This window comes from Cyanistes caeruleus, chromosome 6 (genome assembly GCF_971803275.1).
Source record: "Cyanistes caeruleus chromosome 6, bCyaCae1.hap1.1, whole genome shotgun sequence".
NCBI classification, from domain to species: Eukaryota; Metazoa; Chordata; class Aves; order Passeriformes; family Paridae; genus Cyanistes; species Cyanistes caeruleus.
The window spans coordinates 46,142,675-46,162,587 of NC_141706.1; the positions used below are offsets into that span (position 1 = coordinate 46,142,675).

At 46.5% G+C, this 19,913-nt stretch overlaps 3 protein-coding genes across 28 annotated transcripts in view; 2 read left to right on the forward strand and 1 right to left on the reverse strand.

Moving 5' to 3' along the window:
* FLVCR2 (FLVCR choline and putative heme transporter 2) overlaps positions 1-14,972 on the forward strand; it is a 32,403-nt gene extending 17,431 nt beyond the window's left edge. For 2 of the 3 annotated variants that reach the window (XM_023927805.2, XM_086893440.1), the window contains 7 exons: positions 301-368; positions 1,109-1,212; positions 7,153-7,263; positions 7,690-7,795; positions 8,268-8,379; positions 8,798-8,853; positions 14,762-14,972. In XM_023927805.2, coding sequence (XP_023783573.2) covers positions 301-368; positions 1,109-1,212; positions 7,153-7,263; positions 7,690-7,795; positions 8,268-8,379; positions 8,798-8,853; positions 14,762-14,818 — 614 coding nt within the window. In that variant the 3' untranslated portion in view covers positions 14,819-14,972. The remainder of the gene's footprint in view (positions 1-300; positions 369-1,108; positions 1,213-7,152; positions 7,264-7,689; positions 7,796-8,267; positions 8,380-8,797; positions 8,854-14,761) is intronic. The other variant, XM_023927804.2, reaches the window with a different exon arrangement.
* Positions 14,973-16,970: 1,998 nt separating this feature from the next.
* ERG28 (ergosterol biosynthesis 28 homolog) lies at positions 16,971-19,505 on the reverse strand. 2 transcript variants are annotated; one of them, XM_023927803.2, is made up of 5 exons: positions 19,305-19,440; positions 19,025-19,115; positions 17,647-17,765; positions 17,401-17,499; positions 16,971-17,264 (listed from the first exon to the last, which is right to left on the reverse strand). In XM_023927803.2, the coding sequence occupies exons 1-4, from the start codon at positions 19,435-19,437 to the stop codon at positions 17,420-17,422; spliced, it is 423 nt and encodes a 140-aa protein (XP_023783571.2). In that variant the 5' UTR covers positions 19,438-19,440; the 3' UTR covers positions 16,971-17,264; positions 17,401-17,419. The 2 variants fall into 2 exon arrangements, with proteins under 2 accessions (XP_023783571.2, XP_086749582.1); XM_086893456.1 differs by having other exon boundaries at positions 16,971-17,499; positions 19,305-19,505.
* The window catches only part of TTLL5 (tubulin tyrosine ligase like 5), a 129,699-nt gene continuing 128,502 nt past the window's right edge, over positions 18,717-19,913 (forward strand). For 19 of the 23 annotated variants that reach the window (XR_015288116.1, XR_015288107.1, XR_015288105.1 and 16 more), the window contains exon 1: positions 19,658-19,847. The gene's annotated coding sequence lies outside the window, so the exon portion shown is untranslated. Of the gene's footprint in view, positions 19,848-19,913 lie in introns of all 23 variants that reach the window. The other 4 variants (XM_086893361.1, XR_015288120.1, XM_086893367.1 and 1 more) reach the window with 4 other exon arrangements.

A 19,913-nucleotide genomic window follows, 5' to 3' on the forward strand; every position in this document is an offset into this window, starting at 1 on the left:
CTGTTAAGGAGTTGCGAGACCTTTCACTACCAGAAATGTGCACAGCCCTTCCTCTAGCTGCTTAGATAAGAACCATCCTGAAACTGCAGTGTTCTTCCTCCTGCATGCTGAGGCCTGGATGTTGGTCTGCACTTCTTCCAGTAACCTATGTTTATCCAGTCTGGCTCACTCTCCTGAGACTCTGCAGCCTTGTTCTGGGCTGATGGTCCCAAAGATTTCTCTCTCTGCATTTCTACCCTTTCACAACCCAACAGGAAAGTAGCAGACTCTGAATGTACTACATTTTTGTCCCCTTCTCAGGTCTGAATGTAGGTTGTTTCTACGCCTTGTCCACTTTGCTGAACCGCATGGTGATCCATCACTACCCAGTAAGTGCCCTCTCTGATGCTTGCTGCTCTCCGGCACTGGCTGCCAAAGGAGAATCTGTGAGAAAGGCAATGTCACAGCAGTCCTGGCTGGCTCTAGCACAAGTTGGCCGTTCCTTTTTTTGTTTGCACCACCCCATGCAGAAGCTGGTGAGCTCTAGAAAAGACAGCTCCTTTGCACCTTAAATGAAAGCATTTACTTCTGAGAAAATCTTCCAGCAATTTCCTCTTCTTGTTTCTGACTGTAATTTCTACTGGGACATCAGTCCTAGGAGGCTGCCTGTGCTCATGCTCTGGTGGCAGAAAGGTGGGGTTCCTCAGTACCTGAGCTATTGTACAGCTTACTGCTGGTGCTGCATGCCACAGAGCTCCTTTCTGTGCTGCCTTATAGTGAGTCCCAATATTTCCTAGTCAATCTGGCCCAAATCCTAACAGCAAGGTTCATAGAGTTTACACTATTCTCTGAGAGTATCTGCTCACACTGGCCAGTGCACACCTTTTTCTCAGGGCTGGATCAGACACAATTGCCAGACCACTTTTTTTTATGGACCAGAAAGCACTGGCTCATAGTGGGCCCAAAAGTGTTCCTGCAAAGGCTAGTTCTGCTTAATGTGTTACCAGCAACAAATATGTATGAAAACTAACTTTGGTGTCTATTCCTCTCTGGGTTTTCTGCGCTTTGCTTTTTGTTGGATATGACTTAGCTCCTGCATTTTTGTGAGTGTATATATGTCTCACCACAGGGGGAGGAGGTGAATGCCGGCAGGATTGGACTCACCATTATACTGTCTGGGATGGCTGGGGCTCTGATCTCCGGCATCTGGTTGGACAAAACCAAAACCTACAAGTAAGTGCCTTGTTTGCCTCTGTGCCCTGGCAACTGTGTTCTTCCTCCATACTGTGCAAAGTTGCAAGTTGGCAGTCTAGAGACTGAATCATTGGGAGGATTTGTAGGGAAAAAAATTGGGTTCTTCAGAACCCAATTAGTCTAAAGTGAAGTTTGGAGGTGTGCATTAGCTGGCACTAGGCACATACAAGATCTGGCGTTGGTGGTCCCTAGGGAGACTTACAGAAAAGATGAGATGGCCCAGTAACTGCTTTGTCAGGGATGAGAGAGTTCTTGGCATAAGCAGAATCAAGACTGTACCAGACCATTTCTCAGCCCTTACAAACCAGCCTCTGTGAATTTTTGTCCAGCTTAATGAAAGGCACATTGAATCCAGTGCCCCGAGGCATTGTGTTGATGGCGTGTTGTTGTGTTTAGGGCAGGCATAAGGGTTATTGGGGTTACGGATGGATGACTGTGTGTTTGTTGCCTGGTGAGTTGGGAAGGCAGATCTGGCCAAACATCTTGCCATCTGTAAAGGGACAGTTAAGAGTCTTTGCTTGTCCTACAGTTCCCAGTCTTCAGGAATTTGGATCTCACTGAAACATCTCTGTAGGCTATCTCAGAGGATACAAAGAGACTCTTCTGTCTTATACTGGGGTTGAACCATCTTTTTGGCTTCTTTGGTGGCTTTGAGAACTGTGCTGTAACCCGTTGTCTGAGCAGGTTGGGTGAGAGGGGGCTTTACTGGTAATGTGCTGGTAATGACTTGAGAGCAATTTTAGAGTTTTATTTTTTGCAGAAGCTTTTCATCTGTGGGAGTCCTACTGCCATTAACCTACCTCATATCTTTGGCCAGATACGCACATTCTCATTGTAGACTGATTAATCTGGCTAGCTGTGAGCTTGCAACTTCTGAAGTGGCCTCTGGCTGTAGCTCCCTGTAAAGTACAGGGATCAGAAACAGAAAATTGGCTTCTCTAATAAGAAAGAATGGTAGGTGAGGACTCCTGGGACTGGCAGGTTGCTTGTTGCTGTGTCTAGATGGTTGTGTGGCACTGAGTAGTTCTCATATGGGCGTCCAGGGAAATAGAAATACAACCATTAGAACTGCACTGCTAGCCATGCAACGTGACTTGTGTGTCTTTCCAGCCCAGGGCTAGTGGTAAGGTAGCCTCAACTGGCACCGCTAAACTGTATGATCTTCCTGGTTTTCTGTAAGTGAGGTTAGGTTGCAGCATGGAGGCTTGAAGAGCTTTGTGACTCACCGTGCAGAGCTGGGACTTGAAATGTGGTAGAATGGGAAAGAGATGAATGTAAGAATCCTGTATTTGTTCCATGTACCCTCCTTCCTTGGAGGATCACATAGGTAAGCAGAGCTGGCTAACAGTGCAGAAAAATAGGACTATGTCATCCATGAAGTTTATCCTACAAACCCAAGGGGCTATTGGGAGGTAGTTTCAGTCTTAGATGAGGAAAAATGCTGCTGAGAATTTGTTCTCCATTACAGCCTACAAAATGGATTTCTGTGAAACTAGCACATTTTTTTTCCTGAGTGCTACATAGTCTTTATTTAGCCCCATTTAAAAGTCTATTTAAAAAAACTGTCAAGATGCCAGATGTTCTAGGTGGGTACCCTCCCCCTTCCCTCTGTTGCTGAGATAGTGTCAAGAATAAAATGGTAAGCACATGAAAATCAGGAAGGAAAGATATCAAATCCTTTTTTTAGTCAGCTTGGAGAGAGAGGGAAGCAAATGAATGGGATCCAGCTGTGATTGAGGGGAGCAGGGGAAGATTAATAACAGAAGGAATTGCAGAGCTCTACATGCATGTTTGATCTTTACTGTATCATCAGCAGTTCCTTGAAAGGGTGAGGCTGTGCTAAGTCAGCCCCATCTGTCATGCTTGGGCACCAAATGGCCTTGCACTCTTGCTTTTATTTGGCAGGCAAGTCCCTGCAGCAGCCCCTGCACTGTTCTTGTTTTTGGAATAGCAGGTGCAAATTTGGTCCATTCAAATAAATACATGAATTATGTAGTCAGAAGAGAGCAGTGAAAGAACTGGGGTTGTCTTTGGTGGTATGGCTTGTTGAGAACAGCCCATCTCTTTGAATCATAGAATCAGGAGAAGACCCTTAAAGTTTTGACATCAAGCTCCTGGCGCAGAGGACGAATGAGGTTGTGACAACTGGAGACTGCTGGATGTATTGGTATTTGTAGGGTAGTCTGGCTCAGAATGAGGTGTTTGAATTAATTAATTAAGGACTGAATTAATCATCACTTCTCTTTGGCCATGCTTTTCTTCCAAGTGCAGTCTTCACATGGCCTCAGGTCAAGATGGTTGCAGTCAGCACTCTCCACTTTCATTGCTGCATTTCTAAAAGGCAAGATGTCAGAAATATCCATCTCTCCATTGACTAGGCAGAAGACCCCAAGTGGTGTTTTAGGTCTGTACAGATGCAAAGTACAAAAATTTGGGGGAAGGAGAAAAGATAGTGGAGGATGGAATACTTGGGTCTTTTCCACTGAAAGGGGAGTGCTCTCTCAGCCTAGCCTGACCTGCAATTTGGGCCTTCTTATTGTAGCCCTTTTTATGCAAGGTTAGTCCTTGTGTAGTGGATATGTCTTCACCCTGTCCTGCCATATATCTTATACAAATAATTAACCGGTCCTTTCTTCTGAACTTCATACAGGAAGAAAGTAGCATAAAACTGAATGCCAAAGGATAAGGGCATGGTGAAAACCAAATCAGTCTTCTCCAATTTATCCCTTTCTCCAGCATTTGACACCTCCATGTCTTCAGCAATGAGATCTTCTGGGAGCATGGGAACAAGGCCTTTGGTCAGGCTTTTGTGCAACCTGGAATGTGCTGTCTTCATGGCAAAGCCTGTGGAAGCCATCTGTCATCCCTGTCTGTACAGCAGAGCATGCTGGAGCTGCACACAACATCCCTGTGAGCAGCTAAAACTGTTGTATATGGCTGTACCCCTCATGCCACCTCCTCCTCCCAGCTTGTTCATTTGTTGCCTCAGATGTTGCTTGACTCTAGTGTTTTTGCAGCTGCAATCCCCTCTGAGTCTTGTCTTGTCACTTTTGCTTTCCTCATCCAAGTGACCTTGTGAGACAAGGCTGGGCTGGGCCATATCCATTCCTTACTCTGAGGCTTCTTCTAGAGCTGACCGACCAGCAGGAGATGTGTTCTTCATTCCAGCCCTGTTCCCTGCTGTTGCTGGCCCTGTCTGGCTTTTTTCCCCCAAGGTCTCTTTTTTCTCACAGTCCCTTGTGCGAGCTCTTTAATCTGCCTCTTCAGAAGGTTTGGGAATGTGACTGGGAGGGCAGATGAATGTCAGGGCTGGTTAGGTTCATCTAAGTGACAAGTGTGTCAGGTCCTTCACAGACCTCCCTCTGGCTCTGCCACAGAGACTTGGCACTGGTGCCTTTGTAGCAGTGTTTCTACATGGGTGCAGTGGGCTTCCTTTCCACACCCCAGAGCACTGAGGGTTAACCTCAGTTTTTCTAAGGTAGTGTGGCAGGATGGCTAACTTCCAGCCTGTACTCACTGCACTAATCAGCCTGTTAAGTAGACAGTCTCTGTTCCCTGTACCAGACAATGAAAATTGTCAGTCCCTGTAGAGCTGTCATGGGAGTAGGTTGCTAGAAACGCCAGAATGCAGTGTTCATGTGCTCTGTGAATCTGCTTCTCCTCCTTTGTGCTTTTCTCGCTCCCATGAGATTTATGGCTATGGTAAGAGGCTTATTAAGCTAAAACTGGGCATGTTTCCATGCCCCAGTGCCCCTATGGGCCACAGAACATTCTTGTCCTCTGGTGAACAGGGTGTCAAAGACCACCTCCTGAGAACACCCTGCCTCTGTGTCTTTCCCCAGGAGTTTTTGTTTCCCTGTGCACCAGTGTCTACCAGTATCTCAGTTAAACCCTCTTCAAAATTTTGCATCCTTCTTGGACTGCTGAGCACTAAATCTCCTTTTTCTTGTCGTCAGTGGTATGAGTGTCTCTGCTGGCAGTGACTAGACTTCCAAGGGCTTCAGCCACCTCTTGGAGGCCTACACAGTATTTTAGCACTGACTGCTATGTAGTTTGGAGACTTCTGTTTGTGGAAGTTGCTCACAGTTCAAACTTGGTTCATGTAGCCCAAGTACAGAACTGTAATTCCAGCTTTGACCTCCTTTCCTAATCATCTCTTTCCTCCACGGCTGCTTGTCAAGGCATAGGAGACATAACAACTCATGGCACCTGAGGAACCTGTATTGAGCAGAAAAAGGCTTTTACTTGCATCTCTTTAACTCTCTGGGGCTGCTCTCTGTCTCTTCAGTCAGTCTTTCAGCTCTTCTCCTTCTGCAGCTTCCAGGCTCTGTGCAGCTTTCTGCAACAGATTATAACAGAAGTAAGCAGTCCCTTTATGCTGCCTTCACAGATGAATTTTTCCCTCAGTGAAAACTTTGGGAAGAACATACTCTAGGAATGGTACAGCACTGGAAGTTAAGGCATTTAACTACTCCTTTGATACACAACAAAATTACTTGCCACATCATGTTGTTTAGCCTTTCAATACATTAAATGAGCCTTGTAAGTATGGATCAATAGCTGAAGCCTGAAATTAGCTTCTCAGGCTTATATTTGTATAATAATTGACATATGGGCATGAGCCCCACTGACTGCAGTCATTGCAGCAGTGAGGGAGGACAGAACCTCAGCTGGAACAGTCTGGATTTATTTGTAGTAATTCAGTGCGCTGGAGACATTTTCTTACACATTGTAGTACTTAGTGCTTACTTGGGTTGATTTTTTGACAGTGATCATTTGCATTAAAAATTAAAAGTGGAAATAGTTTGAGATCTAGTTTCTTCAGTAGAATTCCAGGAACTGATATCAAATACATTCTTTAGTGGATTAAGACTTAAATTAGGGAGAAAGTACACAAGTAGCCTGTGGTAATACATGTAACTTCTTCCTAAAAGACAGTGATCAAAAGGTTTTATCAACTCTGGTTACTGTTCTGCTTTCAAAATCCAAAATCCTGGTGGAATTTCAGCCAGGTATTTACCATTCCCTCCTTTCCTTTGAGGAGCCTTTGCCTCCTCAAAACTATGTATTGTAAGACCTACTGCTGCCTCTTGTACTAGAAAGAGCTTTTTTTTTTTTTTAATGTGGGAAGGGTTTTCTTGGTGTATAGTCAAGGATGACAATTGCTAGATGTTGTGGTGAAACTGGCCTGGGCTGCTGCCTGTGTCTCACCACACTGAGTTCACTGATGATCCTTGCATAGCCTAGCTGCAGGTTTGGCTGTTCCCAGGATCTGACTAGCATACTTCCTGAGACTCTTTGTCTCTCCTGCACACAGAGACAAGAGCTTGTGGCTTAGCTGCTGTTGGCTGTGGAACTAGCACTGTCCCTGCTAAATGCTCACATGGCTTCAGGGTGAGGCTGAGGGCAACCTGGCTTGCATGTCACCTCTCCTAATATAGCAGGTAGTTTAAACAACAGAAAGGAGCAGCAATGAAATTGACGAAAACAGCACTGAAAAATATAGGCCCATAAGACTCTAGCAGTGTTGACACCTCTTTCCTTTTTATGTTCCTTCTTGAGAGTGCTTGATCTCCTTGGCTCCTACTTACAAGTAAGCATATTCAACTCACTATATGGATGCTTCAGAAAGATTAATGATCTCTTAAATTGGCAATTGTTCTCGCCCTTAAGTGACATGTACTGTGTATCACCAGGCACCTGTCAAGCTGTGGTAGGATCTTTCTTCTGCTGTGCTGCTCTGTGTGCAGGCCCTTCCATGCTCTCTGTCAGCCCAGTTCCTTTGTCTGGGTATGAGTGTCAAGAGACTGTGCAACTTTTATTTAGGTTTTTTTTACCCATGTGCTACAAGCTATATTAAGATCTGTATGCAGAAAGGAGGACTGGATTAGATAAAACCCTGATTGCTTTTTCTTGCAGGCAAACAACGCTAGCTGTCTATCTCATGTCTCTGGTGGGAATGATAGTCTATACCTTCACTCTGAGCCTGGGCCACCTCTGGGTGGTCTTTGTGACTGCTGGATTGCTGGGGTAAGTTAATGTGCAGGCTGCTTTCCTCAGCATGTGAACTGCTAGAGGATGAGCAGGGAGGCAGAACTCCTGCTGTGGGAGGGACTGGGGAGAACCATAGCATCTGAATGGCTCCTGCGTGTTTAAGGGCAAAATTATCTGCCCTTCCCATCTCTCAATTGTATGTGTTTCATTAGAATCAGGACATTATTGTGACCCTGCTCAGCTGCAACCACCTTAATTGTTCTGGGTAATCAAGTGGAAACTTTTGGAAAGCAAGTGGTACCCACAGCCCTACAGATGATCGGTGGACAAGGGTGAAGAGCATGTGGGCTGGAATGGCTCTTTGACTGTGCCTGGGGGTCATGCCCCTTAGAGTTACGGTCTATACTGTACCTCTTCAGTCTTCCTTCTGGCAGTTGCTGAGTCTTCTGTACTTCATTACAGGTTTTTCATGACAGGATACCTTCCCCTGGGCTTTGAGTTTGCTGCAGAGTTGACATACCCAGAATCAGAAGGAACATCATCAGGGCTCCTCAATGTCTCAGCACAGGTAGGGATGCTGTTTTCCCTTTGCTTGCCTCTTTTTAGGCAAAGAGATTAAAATGTAGTTCCAAGCCTTGAGTCCTATTTCTTGTCCATTATTGGTGTAATGTACTGCAGACCTAAGCACTCTGGGACCTGACTTTTTGAATCATGTTCCTCATGGCATCTCTATAGTGGCACTTACTCTGTTTCTGTTTAAGAAAATACTTCTTGGTGCCAGTCATCCTTGCCTTTTCCAACATAGCTCTTAACAGTCCTGGCTCATCTCCAGTGAGAGATGAGATTCCAGCTGTTGGGGTCATCTGGCATTCCATTAGCTGCAAGGAGGTATCTCTGGATGTGTTTATAACCAAACTTTACCCTCACTAGGCCAACTGTTTGACTGGCTTGTATGCTCTGATACGTTGGTAAAGACTGGAAAGAATTTGGGCTGCTTTATAATTACAGTACAGCTTGACATTTCCTTTGCTTGTTTGTAGATTTTTGGTATTGCCTTCACCATTGGCCAAGGGCAAATCATGGATCACTTTGGGACAATGGCAGGAAACCTCTTGCTTTGTTCTGTCCTGTTCCTGGGGACCGTTATGACAGGTAATTAAAATTTTCGATGTTCTTCTGGTCTGACTTTGCCTTGGGCTTGGCATATTAATTCAAAGCTTTTGTGTGCAGTGCCTGCAGGAAAGGGCAGAACCCACACAGCAGTCCCATAGCAATGCTGTTCCTCTTTAAACATCTGGTCTGCTTTACAAACAAGAGGCAAGGCTTTTTATCCTGGCTCTGGCTGGGGTCTCAAAGTTGTACCTTCTACATGCTGCAATAGAGAATCTCTATCCTGCCTGTTTCAGAAGTGTTCTCAGCCTTGTCCAGGAGAGTGGTTTCTCTTGCTCATTGTAATATGTTTCTGTCTCTTCTGGGGCTTCTGCTGCACAATTAAGTGCTGGGGAAATTGGCTTGGGCACTGCATGGTGACTTGACTGCCTTCACATCTCTCTTCCTCCCTCTGTTCCAGTTTTCATTAGGGCTGATCTCCGAAGACAACAGGCTAATTTGGAACATGAACAGACAGTGAGTAAACCCCCCTTCAGTCTCTGCCATGCTCAACACCCAACCTCTCTCCTTTCCAGGAAAGGCGGTGGCTTGTGGGGAAGCTTGTTGTTGGCATTTTCAAACTGGATGTAATCTTGGCTCTGCCAGCTGCTGGGGTCTCTGTTTGCTCAGTATTATTGTCATGTAGAATCTGTAGGCTCTGGTCCTCTGGGGTTCTGCAGGGCTTCACACATCTTCATACCAGCTAGAGCCAGATGTAGGGCAGTGCTTGCTGTGCTTGCTTCTCTCCCTTGACATTGTGTTGAGGCCTTCATTGCTTTGCTCTTTTTCAGAGCTGAGTAACTATTATTCTAGGCCTCTAGGATGGCAGGTTATTCCTCTTACTCTTTGCCATCAGCTGCCAAGTGGGTTTCAGTGTATGTTACTGGAGGAAACTAAGGTGACAAAGCCTAAGTGAGGGCTTGAGCAACCTGGCACTCACACTTTGCATAATGCTGCCAACAAGGCTGTTAATTCATACTTGCACACCAAAGCTTGGTGTGTGATGTCCCTGTGGAATACTGTGCAATAAATGCAGCTGTTTGCACATGGGAGAAGGCCTGTGTGAACCAATTGCAGTGGATACTGTCAGAAGCTTTCCCTGCAGGGAAAGGGAGGGGAGTGGTTGCTTGAGGCTATTTTCCATATTGCTCTAGGCTCCTCTTCTAGGATGTTTGCAGAGAGATCCACTCACTGTCAGGCACCCATCAGCAACCATGAGTAGAAAAGTGTGAAAATCTCAGTTCTCTGCTGTCTTGAGTCAGCTCTATTCAGAAGACAGTGCTGCCCTCCTCCAGTGCTGGTGGTACTGTGAATTAAATTCATAACATGGATGTGGAAGGCCCAAGAAAGGGCCTGAGGTCCTTTGGCCGTGAAGGTGATGCCTTTTACTAGTAGGATCCATTCCTTTTGTCAGACATTTCTCTCATCAGATGAATTGTACATTTTTGTGTAAGCCATTTTTAGTATAATTCTTCTTCAGTCTAAATACTGTTGTAAGAGCTTGCTGCTTCATGGGGAAGAGCATTGCAACCAGAGCAAAGGTGTTGCTAAAAGTCTCCAGAACTGACAGTAGTAAGAACCAGAGGGATGTATGCACAGAACAAATCTCAGTCAAAAATTTGACTGAGGATTCCCCCTGAGGAAGTCATGTTGCACACCCCACCACACCCCGAAATGTGTCCTCCACATGGCTGAGCTCAGCTGAGTATTCTCAGGCTTAACAACCAACTTCAAGTGCTTGACTGGCTGATGGTAGGCTGAATCTAGTGTTCTGCACTAAGATAGGTGCCTCAGCCCTGGGATCAGCCAGCTGGGATTGGGCATTGTGTGCTGCCTTTGTGTAGAGCTCTGACAAAGTCAGGTACTGGAGCTTTTCTATGTGGCACAGCTGCCTTACACATGCTTGGCTGATTTTACTGGTTTCTTCCATTGCCTGTTTCCCTTTCTTATTTTGCTCTGCTTTCATTTCTTTTCCTACTTTCCTCCATATTTTCTGGGATGATGACTTGTGATTGTCCTTACAGAGACTTCAAGGCAACAGTCAGATCATGGATTATGGGACTATAGCTTGTAACTCTAACCCCATCAATTGCCACTCCTGGTCACTAGCTTAAACCCACCATGGTAGGATAATTGCACCAATCTACTTTGAACACTCAGAGGGTGGCAGAGGCACCAAGCCAATGGCATTTCTGGGGTGACTGCAGTGGCTGTAGATTATCAAGAATGTTTCTGGGCTTCTCAGATGCTCAGCTGAGAGGAAAGACAAAACAGCCTCCAAGAACAGAGTGGTGATCCCCCAGACTCATGTCAGACAGAGATGTAGGGATTTAGCTAAGTGCAGCAAAGCAAAGCCTGGTGCTGGAGCAGATGGAGAACTGAACTGTCAGTCATTTTTTAACGGGAGGAGGTACAGACATTTGGAGCCATGTTCTCTGACATTATTTTTACAGTCCAGATTCTTGGCTGGAGGTGATACCAGGAACCCTTTAAAGAATTGGCTTTGATCACAGCCAGGGTGCATGGCCAACTTCAAGAAGGAAATTTAAAAACATGTAGCAAGAACAGTCATTGGGCTGGTGCCTTGTGGTATAAGAATGCCTGAAAATTGTAAAGCTCTGTTTTTGTTGATCTGTGAATCTCAGTGGTGCTTTGCATTTTCTCAGCTGTTGCTTGGGGTGGTATGGTATGCTTTACTACTCAGTGTCCTCTGCTTCACACTGACAGGCTGGTCTGCTAAGCTATTTGTGCTACCCTTGGCTTTTCAAGGTGTGATAGACTGTGTGTATCATTCAGTGCCACAGCCAACAGGACTAACAGGTAAAAGCAGAGTGAGTTGATTGGGAAAACCAGCCTTAAACTGCTAAGATTAGGGCATGTTCTACAGGGACCATGAAGTTGCTATGCTTTGATGAAAGTATGAGAAAGAGTCCCATGGGCAGGGAAGGAGTGATGGTAAATGGAGTTATATCCAGCTGGCATCAGGTCACCAGTGGTGTGCCCCAAGGCTCAGTACTGGGGACAGTCCTGTTTAATGTCTCTGTCGATGACCTGCATGAGGGGATTGAGTCCACCCTTAGACAGTTTGCAAACCAAACACCAAGTTGGAGGAGTATTGTTGGAGGGTTGGAAGGCTCTGCAGAGGGACCTGTCCATGGACTGAGGTCATTTTATGAGGCTTAACAAGGTCGACTGCTTGGTCCTGCAGCTGGGTCACAACAACCCCAAGCAGTGCTACAGGCTTGGAGAAGAGCAGCTGGAAAGTTGCCCATTGGAAAAAGACCTGGGTCAGCAGCCACTGAACATGAGCCAGCGTGTGCCCAGGTAGCCAAGGGGGCCAGTGGCACCCTGACTTATGTCAGAAATAGTGTGGCCAGCAGGACTAGGGAAGGGATTGTCCACTTGTTGAGGCTGTACCTCGAGTTTTGTGTCCAGTTTTTGGGCCACTCACTACAAGAAGGATTTTGAGATGCTGGGGCATATCCAGAGAAGGGCAGTGGAGCTGGTGAAGGGTCTGGAGCACAAGTCCTACGAGAAGCACCTGAAGGAGCTGGGGTTGTTTAGCCTGGAGAAAAGGAGGTTCAAGGGGAGACCTTTTTGCTCTCTACAACGACCTGAAAGCAGGTCATAAGGTCATAGTGAGCTGGGGGGGTCAGCCTCCTCTCCCAGGTAACAGGTGATAGGACGAGAGGAAAAAGCCTGAAGTTACACCATGGGAGATTTTGATTTGGTATTGGGAAAATTTCTTCACCAAAAAGGTTGTCAAGCATTGGAACAGGCTGCTTAGGGAAATGTTAGTCACCATCCCTGGAGGTATTTATCAGACATGTAGATTCAGTTTTTAGGGACATGGTTTAATGGTGTACTTGGCACTGCTGGGTAAATGGTTGGACATGATGATCTTAAGGGTCTTTTCCAGCCTAAACAATTCTGTGGTCGTTGCAAGGAGAAGACTCAGAGTCAGTTGTGAGCTTCCAGAGCATGGAGAGCTGTGGAGTTGTGCAGATCTCACTTTCAATTGAAGCACTGTACCACTGGCTGCGTAGTAGTTTGTCTTCTATTGGTTCCCTCATCTGCTGTGGTTATAATTAAAGAAATGTTGCAGTTAGTAGATTAAATTAGCATAATGGCATTATGTGTACATTGTCCTCTATTAATAAAGCTGTAGTGTGGTCCCAAGAATCCTCCCCACTTTTGTCTGTCTCAGTTTCCATAACTCCAGCTGGGTTAGCTTTCTTTATCTCAGGACACTTAGATCAAATGCCTGTTTTATGTGATAATGAGGCTCTTTGTGTGCTGCCTTTGTTGTAAATGCATCTGAAGCCATTCCAGTGATGTGCCTTAAGATTTCATAGTAGTGTCAGTTGATTCAGCACATACATTATACTCATGAATATACTGTGTACTGCTTGTGCTCATATGCTTGTGATTTTCAGCAGCCATGCAAACCTTTTTGTATTGTTTCTTTGCATTAAGAAAAAGCATCTTTGTTGATCTTCCATAGTTTGTTTAGGACAACCATCCACCCTCAGTTTCTTACTGGATTCTGTTGGAAGCTGCAACATGCTTAGCCTCTAGTGAAATACTGCCAATAAAAAAAATGCTGGAATTTTGTGTAGTAGACATGATGTGTACCCATTCTCTGCTTCCCAAACTTCCTTACTCCATTTCTGTGTTTACTGTGTTGTAAGCAGCCTTCTCCTGTCCCAAAGCCATAGGCAGGCTATATTTATGCCCTTTTCCAGTACTGTGACTCACAGCCGTGAGAGCAGCCTTCCTTTCCCAAGGTGGTGGAGCCCTGCACATTGTATGATCTAAATCTGCTCCTGTAGCTCCACAGCAGATGATTGGTGCTGAGACCCCAGAGGTGCTTGGAGAGCCTGTTCTGAGTTGCTTGAGTGCTTCCATGGTGCATTCTGGTGGAGTTTCAGAAGTCTAAATGCAGATTTCCTCTTATTTCTACCTCTGGCATTACTTCATGCACTCCCCTACCCTTCCTGCTTCTTGTTGATGATCCCTCTTTGCACTTCCCGGCTTTTGCTTCCAGACATCTCTTTGAAGCTTTCCTTATCTCACTCCTCTGCTTTGGGATACTGCTGCTGACTTCTGTAAAACCTTTTCACCTACAGATTGTGTAAGAACCTACTCAAAATGAGACTGTTTCATATCTCTTGCTTCCACGCTTCCTGGATTTCTCTTGAACTGCACTGGGGATGTGAATCTCTTTCCTGTGCACCTCTGATTTCTGCATCAGATGTCAGTCTTGCCCTACAGTGAGTAAACTCAGAGCCCAGGCTGCAGGGAACTCCACATTCACCATTACAAGTCTGTGTGCTGTGTTCTGAATTGGTGACAGCTGGGCTGTCTCACTGTAATCAGAATCAGAACTTGAGAGGTATCAGAAATCCACTAGGGGAAGAAGTCTCAAGTTTAATCCTAACACACCCCAGAAAAGTTCAGAAACTGAGCTTGTCAAACTCCACTCAGGAAAGCTGAACTGGAATTGCAACAGTTTGACTGTTTCATGAAGCTGAGGGTAAGGGTGGTAATTGGGCAGTAGTCTCCATTTTCCTTGCTTTTCCTCGGGGAAAAGCTCCCTCCATCTTAAAGTTTCAAGAAATTAGGCTAGTTCCTCTACAGGATTTATGGAGAAAAAACTTTTGTATGTTTGCCTCTTATTTCTTATGTCTCCTTAAGATATGAGTAGTGAACTTTGAAGAAGGCACTGGGCTGTGGTATTATCTCAGCCATAAATCCAAGGTGGGCTAGGGGAAGAAGCAGAACAGAGGGTGTCAGCACTTCAGTGGGCAATGGGGGAGGGGATGGAAAGACTTGAAGATGAGGAAGGTAAGCAATGTGTCTGGGAGTTGAAGAGGCTTCAGACATGCTGGAGTAAGAACACAGGGGTTGTGCTGAGCCTCCTGGGGATGTGAAGAAAGCAAGTTCTCTCTGGCATTTGTACAGACACTGTGCTGCCTCATGGCATGAAGGAGTTCCCAGCACCTTCCCTTGCCCAGGGAACTGGCCCTGCAACTTTATACTTTGAGGCTGAGCTTGTGTCACCGTGAAATGTTGTTGGTGAGCTGGCTGTGGGTCTGATACCTTTGGTATCCCACAGGGAGCTAGTAATGGTCTGAGGACTACAGCAAGTAGCCTAAACAGTCAGACATTGCACTGCCCTACTGTCTCAGTGCCCCTTGCTCGGGCAAAGTGGCTACAGAAGGAAGAGGGAACCAGCAGCACTCTCTGAGGATGGTGATTCTTATAGGGGATTTCTGCACTAGCAGGGAGCTGTGAACTACCCAGGCTCTGGCCAGCTGATGTCTCTGAAACCTGGGTCTGGCCAGCCAGGATTCTAACCATACTGTTTTTCTCTGACTTGCAGAAAGTGTTGCCAGAAGCCTACACTAATCCCATAGTCCTTGAGGAATCACAGCTGTGAAATGAAGGGGTGGCAAAGCTGAGAGATACAGCCCCCCTCATTCCTGTCTTTTCTACCTGCATCATCCTGTGACATGTACCCCATGGCAGTGGGGCAACCTCAGGACAGGAGCCCTATGAGCTGCTTGTGGAGAATGTGAATGAGCAAAACAAGAGGGGGGTTGTTTTTCATGAGTTTTCATTGCATCTTGCTGTTTCGGTGTTTGGGAGGAAAAACTGGGGAAATCTGCTGTGTCCCCCCAGTCCCACCATGTATGCTTGGAAAAAGGACGTGCTGAGAAAAGCCAAGGTACCAGCTTAACCCTGAGCATCACAGTGGCACCTTGCATGTAGCTGTGACATGAAAGGCAGCCACACCTACTCTGTGAGCAGCCCTGGAAGAGCTGGCTCTAGGGAATCAGAGCAATCTAGGGATTGCTCTGCCCTGGTTCCCATGATGCTCTATGTTGCACAGGCAGTAGTAGAGGCCTCAGTACATTACCAGCAAGTGCAAAGCAGGGCACCAGCTGCTGCCAGCTCTTCTTTTACTATTCGGCTTTTCTAGATGAAGCACTCTTAATCTGGATAAACTTCTGCTCAGAATTCACTGGGGTTGCCTTCATGTTCATACATAGTAGGAGTAATTAAGAGATTGCCAATATGTCTCCTCCTACCTCGAGGCAAGGACTAGTTCTGCAATCTAAATCTAGCTTATCACTACATTAGCACAAAAGTGAGTCAAACCAGCTTCCCTGGGCTGAGGACTTTGTCTTCCTCCTTAACAAGAAAGTGCCTTTTACATGTTTCAGTATTACATACAAACTTTTTGTGAAGTGTTATACTGAGAAAACCAGCCAAGGCTGTGTTGCTCTTCACAGCCAAAGAGAGGGGTATGATGGAAATCCAGCTTTGCTCGTGTGGAAGCTTCCCACTTCGTAATAGAGAACAGGAAAAGGTACTCACTTGCCAGCATTTGTCTTATAGACACTGCCTATCTATATGCTGTTTATTTTCTAAATGCAACTGTAGATCCTTTTATCACTTCTCCATCCTTTCTAACATCCCTCCCCTGATGGAGACATCAAGTGTCCGTATACACCTTAAATCATACAGTTACTTATGTTTTATTTGAGGCAGGGTACAAAAGGTGTACTGAGGTCAAATGGTTAAAAATACTCCTCTCTGACAAACTATTTTTTGACAAAACATTTTTTCGGTGAAATTTTAATTTTTTTTTTTATACATTATATTTTGATACAGACTGTCTTGAGTTCATGAAGTTCTTAGACAACATTCTCAGGCACATGGTGTGATTCTTAAGGGTTCTTTGCAGGGCCAGTAGTTGGACTGTGATCCTGATAAATTCCTTCTAATTCAGCATATTCTGACTGAAGTCCTATCTTTGATAGTCTGGGATTGAGGATGAGGGTTTAAAATGATTTTCAAGAGAAATGTCAATGTAAAATATTAACATATTTAATATTTTAACTATTTAATAATTCAATTTTAAAAAATTATTGTGGTTAATTAGATATGAATTTATAAATATGAAAATTAATAATTAAATTACTTAATTTTGAATAATTTAATGATTTAATTATTTTATTAACATTAATATACAACTGTACAATGAAACCTGATACATTCATATTAAATGGTTGAAAAGGATCTATATGTGGCTCATTTAATAGCCTGAAATATTCTGCAGAATGGAAAAAGCATCTTTCTGCCTAGTGCTACTGCTGTGTTCCTTTCCTCCCTTTGTTTCCTCTTTCTTCTGCATGTGAATTGTCTTCCCAGCTAGTTCCTGCTGGCTTTTTTCTGCATTCTGTGTGCTGCCCACTTATATTTTGGGCATTATTTTCTCTAGGTCTGAGGCACTTGTTCCTATTTTCTCCATCTTCAGTATTTATAACTCGCTACACAGGAAGCTCCATCCTCGCTCACAGATGTATAGTTTGAGTTTGCTGTCACCAGCATGCTGCAGAAGAGTGTCAACAGCCCTCTTCACGTGTATTATGTGAGCAGCCAGACCTGGAACTTTGTGGCAAGGAGTTAGGGAAAGGTAGGTTTGCTGTAAAGAGAGATGATGTATTCTGCAACACAGTGGAAACTGCTGTTGGTGCTGATCTTCAACCCACTGCTGTGTAGCAGAGAGACAAACATTAGCCCACTGCAGATTTTTGTCATTTATTAGAAACGGTCCCTGGGAAACACACACATGCAAATTACACAGCAGTGCTAGGGGTAGCACCTGTTCTCTCTTTCTGGTCCAAAGTGTTCAACAAATCCTGGACAGTTCTGTCCAGTACACTGTACAAGTACAGTGGGAGAGCAGTCCTTAGTGTTCTGGGCACGCCAGAGACTTTGCCTGCTACCCAGGGAGTCAGTCACCAACTGCCTTGCATAAGCTTTGACACAAACTTCTCTGGGACTTGGTCTTTGACATCAGTCAGTTGAAATGTTGCCTGCACAAGACAAAAACAACTTGATAATGACAGTGATTGACAAAGTCCAACATTGACCCACCAGTAGGATTGCTGTCCTGGAGTTCAGCTGAGCTCTTGTGGAAGTCTGGCAGTGAAGGTAGCAGACGACACCAACCTACAAAGAGCCCTCAACTTCAGTTTTTCTTCTTGTTTTGTGATAGCACTTCTACCTCCAGGTACTGCAGCCCAATCAACATCCCCATAATAGAGAAACCTGTGATAGAGATACAGGATGAGTTGTGTAGAAAATGCTGGGCAAGAGATGAGGCATCCCCTCAGCCCATAGCTGCATGGGGAGTTTTTCTGGCGTGTCATAGCTCCAAGGAGACTATGCAGAGGGAGGAAACAGAGCTCTACTTACTTGCTACCATAAGGGGTGCCATAACTCCAATTGTCAAGGCTGCAGTGTGGTATATGAAGACCTCAGAGAGGAAGTGAGCAAGGGCCAAAAAGAAGGTGAAGAGTGTGATGTGATAGAGGCTGTTGAAGAGCAGAAAAAAAGCAGGTTATTGTATCATACTATGGGCATGAATATGGCTGAGTGGAAAAAAAGGCAAACCTGCATGCTGCCCTATCTGCTCTCACTGGCAGCACAGAGGGGACTTTGCCCCTTTCCTAGTGAGGTGCAAAATCCCCATGGGCAACGGCTGAGAGGAGAATGGGGCAGCATGTTCAATGGTGCATTGAAAGTCACAGGCATTATCTGGCCTGAAGGAAGGTGAAGAGAGGAGAGCATGAGTAGGGCACCAGTGAAATATGTGCACATGCAAAAAGAAGGTGAGAACTGGATTAGCAGAGAACTAGGGTGACAGGAGTTGGCTGACTTCAGGCTGCATCACCCAATGTCTTCCCACCTGTGCTCTGCTACCCTCTATGGGTACAGCTGTTGAAAAGGGAGCAGGTTCCAAAGATGCAAGATTTTTGCAAAAAAAAAGAGGCAAAATTCCTCAAAGAAACAACTGATTCTTGGTAACTGGCATTGCCACCACCCCCTGAAAATGTATTGTTTAGTCCCTGCACCTCCCTACCTCAGATAAGCCTAGGCAATCCACGCCAGGATACTGCACATACTGCCAGGTAAACAGTGACTTCTGCTACGGTGAAGCAGTAACAAAAGCGTATTAGCAACCTCCAGTAAAGGCTTTGTCTAGCACAGACCTAAAGTCAGCTTGCTTGGAACCCGCTCAGAAACACGTCTGTTAGCACAGGGAGAAATGGTGTGTCTCCCGCTCAGCACCAAGCTGCCCCTCAGACCTTGTTGTCAGCAGCAGGTAAGAGTGTAGGAAAGAAAGCAACCACTTAAGACCACTGGGCACCTAAAACTGTCCCAGTCTTTAGCTGAGCTGTCATAGTAAAAGAAGTATTGAGCATCAGTCATAGTCATACCACAGCATTAGCAATTGCTTAATTAACAGAGAAGCAACACTATTCAGAAAACACTTTCCAAGCTGGAGCTCAGAAATTGGTGACAGTAAGAGGTTCTCAGATCTGCCGGTTTCTGACTGAGCTAAGAACAGAAATCAAACACGCAGGCTCTCCTCTCCCCACAGAGGAGGAACAGGGCAGCAGCCATCAAACAAATCCCACATTGCTATTTGAGCTTCTTCAGGGGAATGCTGTCAACACTATAGAAAGTTCAGGAACAGCTTTTGATTCCCCACCTCCTCTGTGCCGCCCCCTAAGCTCAGGCCGTGTCTAGCAAACAAACCAATGGATTTCTCGGGTGCTGCTTTACATACGTCCTGTTACGGATGTCGATTGCGCAGAGGCAGCGGATCACTGATGACAACAGGGTCCAGACGCCGAAGGTCCGAGCCTGGAGCCCATTCACTGCGTAAAGAAGGAGCGAGCACATGGAGGTCAGGCACGGCCCTGCCTACCACCTCAAGTCCCGCCGCGGAGGCGCACGCCGGGACAGTAGGCAGCTCCCGGGCCCCAGAGGAGGGAGCCCGAGGAGAGCCCAAGGCTCACGGCTGGAAGGGAACCTCCAGGCGCCAGGGCGACCGGCGCGGCCCTTACCGAGGCCGGGGCTGGCGGTGTACAGCTTCTCTGAGAGGAAGCCGTGATCGCGGAAGCTCTGCAGGGTATTCCCGGCGGCGATGACCGACACCATCACCAGCCAGCTGCGCAGCACGTTCAGGAACCGGCTCATCCTCCCGGCTCGAACCGCGCCCGCCAGGCCCAGGCTGAGTCCCCGCCCGTTACCGGCGGCGCTCCCCTGGCGGCACCGGAGCCCCGCCCGCGCCACCGCCCAGCGCTCCGATTGGCCGCTGCGCGCCGCTCCATGCGCGCGCCACGTGACGTAACACCTCCTCCCGCCAATCGGGTCCCTCGCCGCGCGGGAGGCGGCCCCGCTCCCGTCCCCGCCCACCTCGCGGGAGTAGGTGGGAGCGCCGGCAGGGGACGGAGGGGGATGCGCTTGCGCAGTGAGGCGGCGGGGGCGCCTGCACGCCGGGGCGGGGCCGCCGCCCGTCGGTTGTTGTAGTAACGGGGAAGCGGCGGGAGGGGCCGGGGTTGCCTTTGTGCGCCCGCCCCGGCGCGGCCCGGCCGCCGCAGGAGCAGGTACGGCTAGCACGGGGATGCGCTGCCTTAGGTGCTCCCTGCTGTTCTTGCTTCTTCTGGGGCCGC

Bases quoted from the DNA above. Each gene is read 5' to 3' on its own strand.
- ERG28 (XM_086893456.1), bottom strand. From the start codon at position 19,437: ATGAGCCGGTTCCTGAACGTGCTGCGCAGCTGGCTGGTGATGGTGTCG. The intron at 19,116-19,304 runs GTAAGGGCCGCG...TTCTTTACGCAG, and splicing joins CACCGCCAGCCCCGGCCTCG to TGAATGGGCTCCAGGCTCGG. The intron at 17,766-19,024 runs GTATGTAAAGCA...GCTCTTCAACAG, and splicing joins ATCGACATCCGTAACAGGAC to CCTCTATCACATCACACTCT.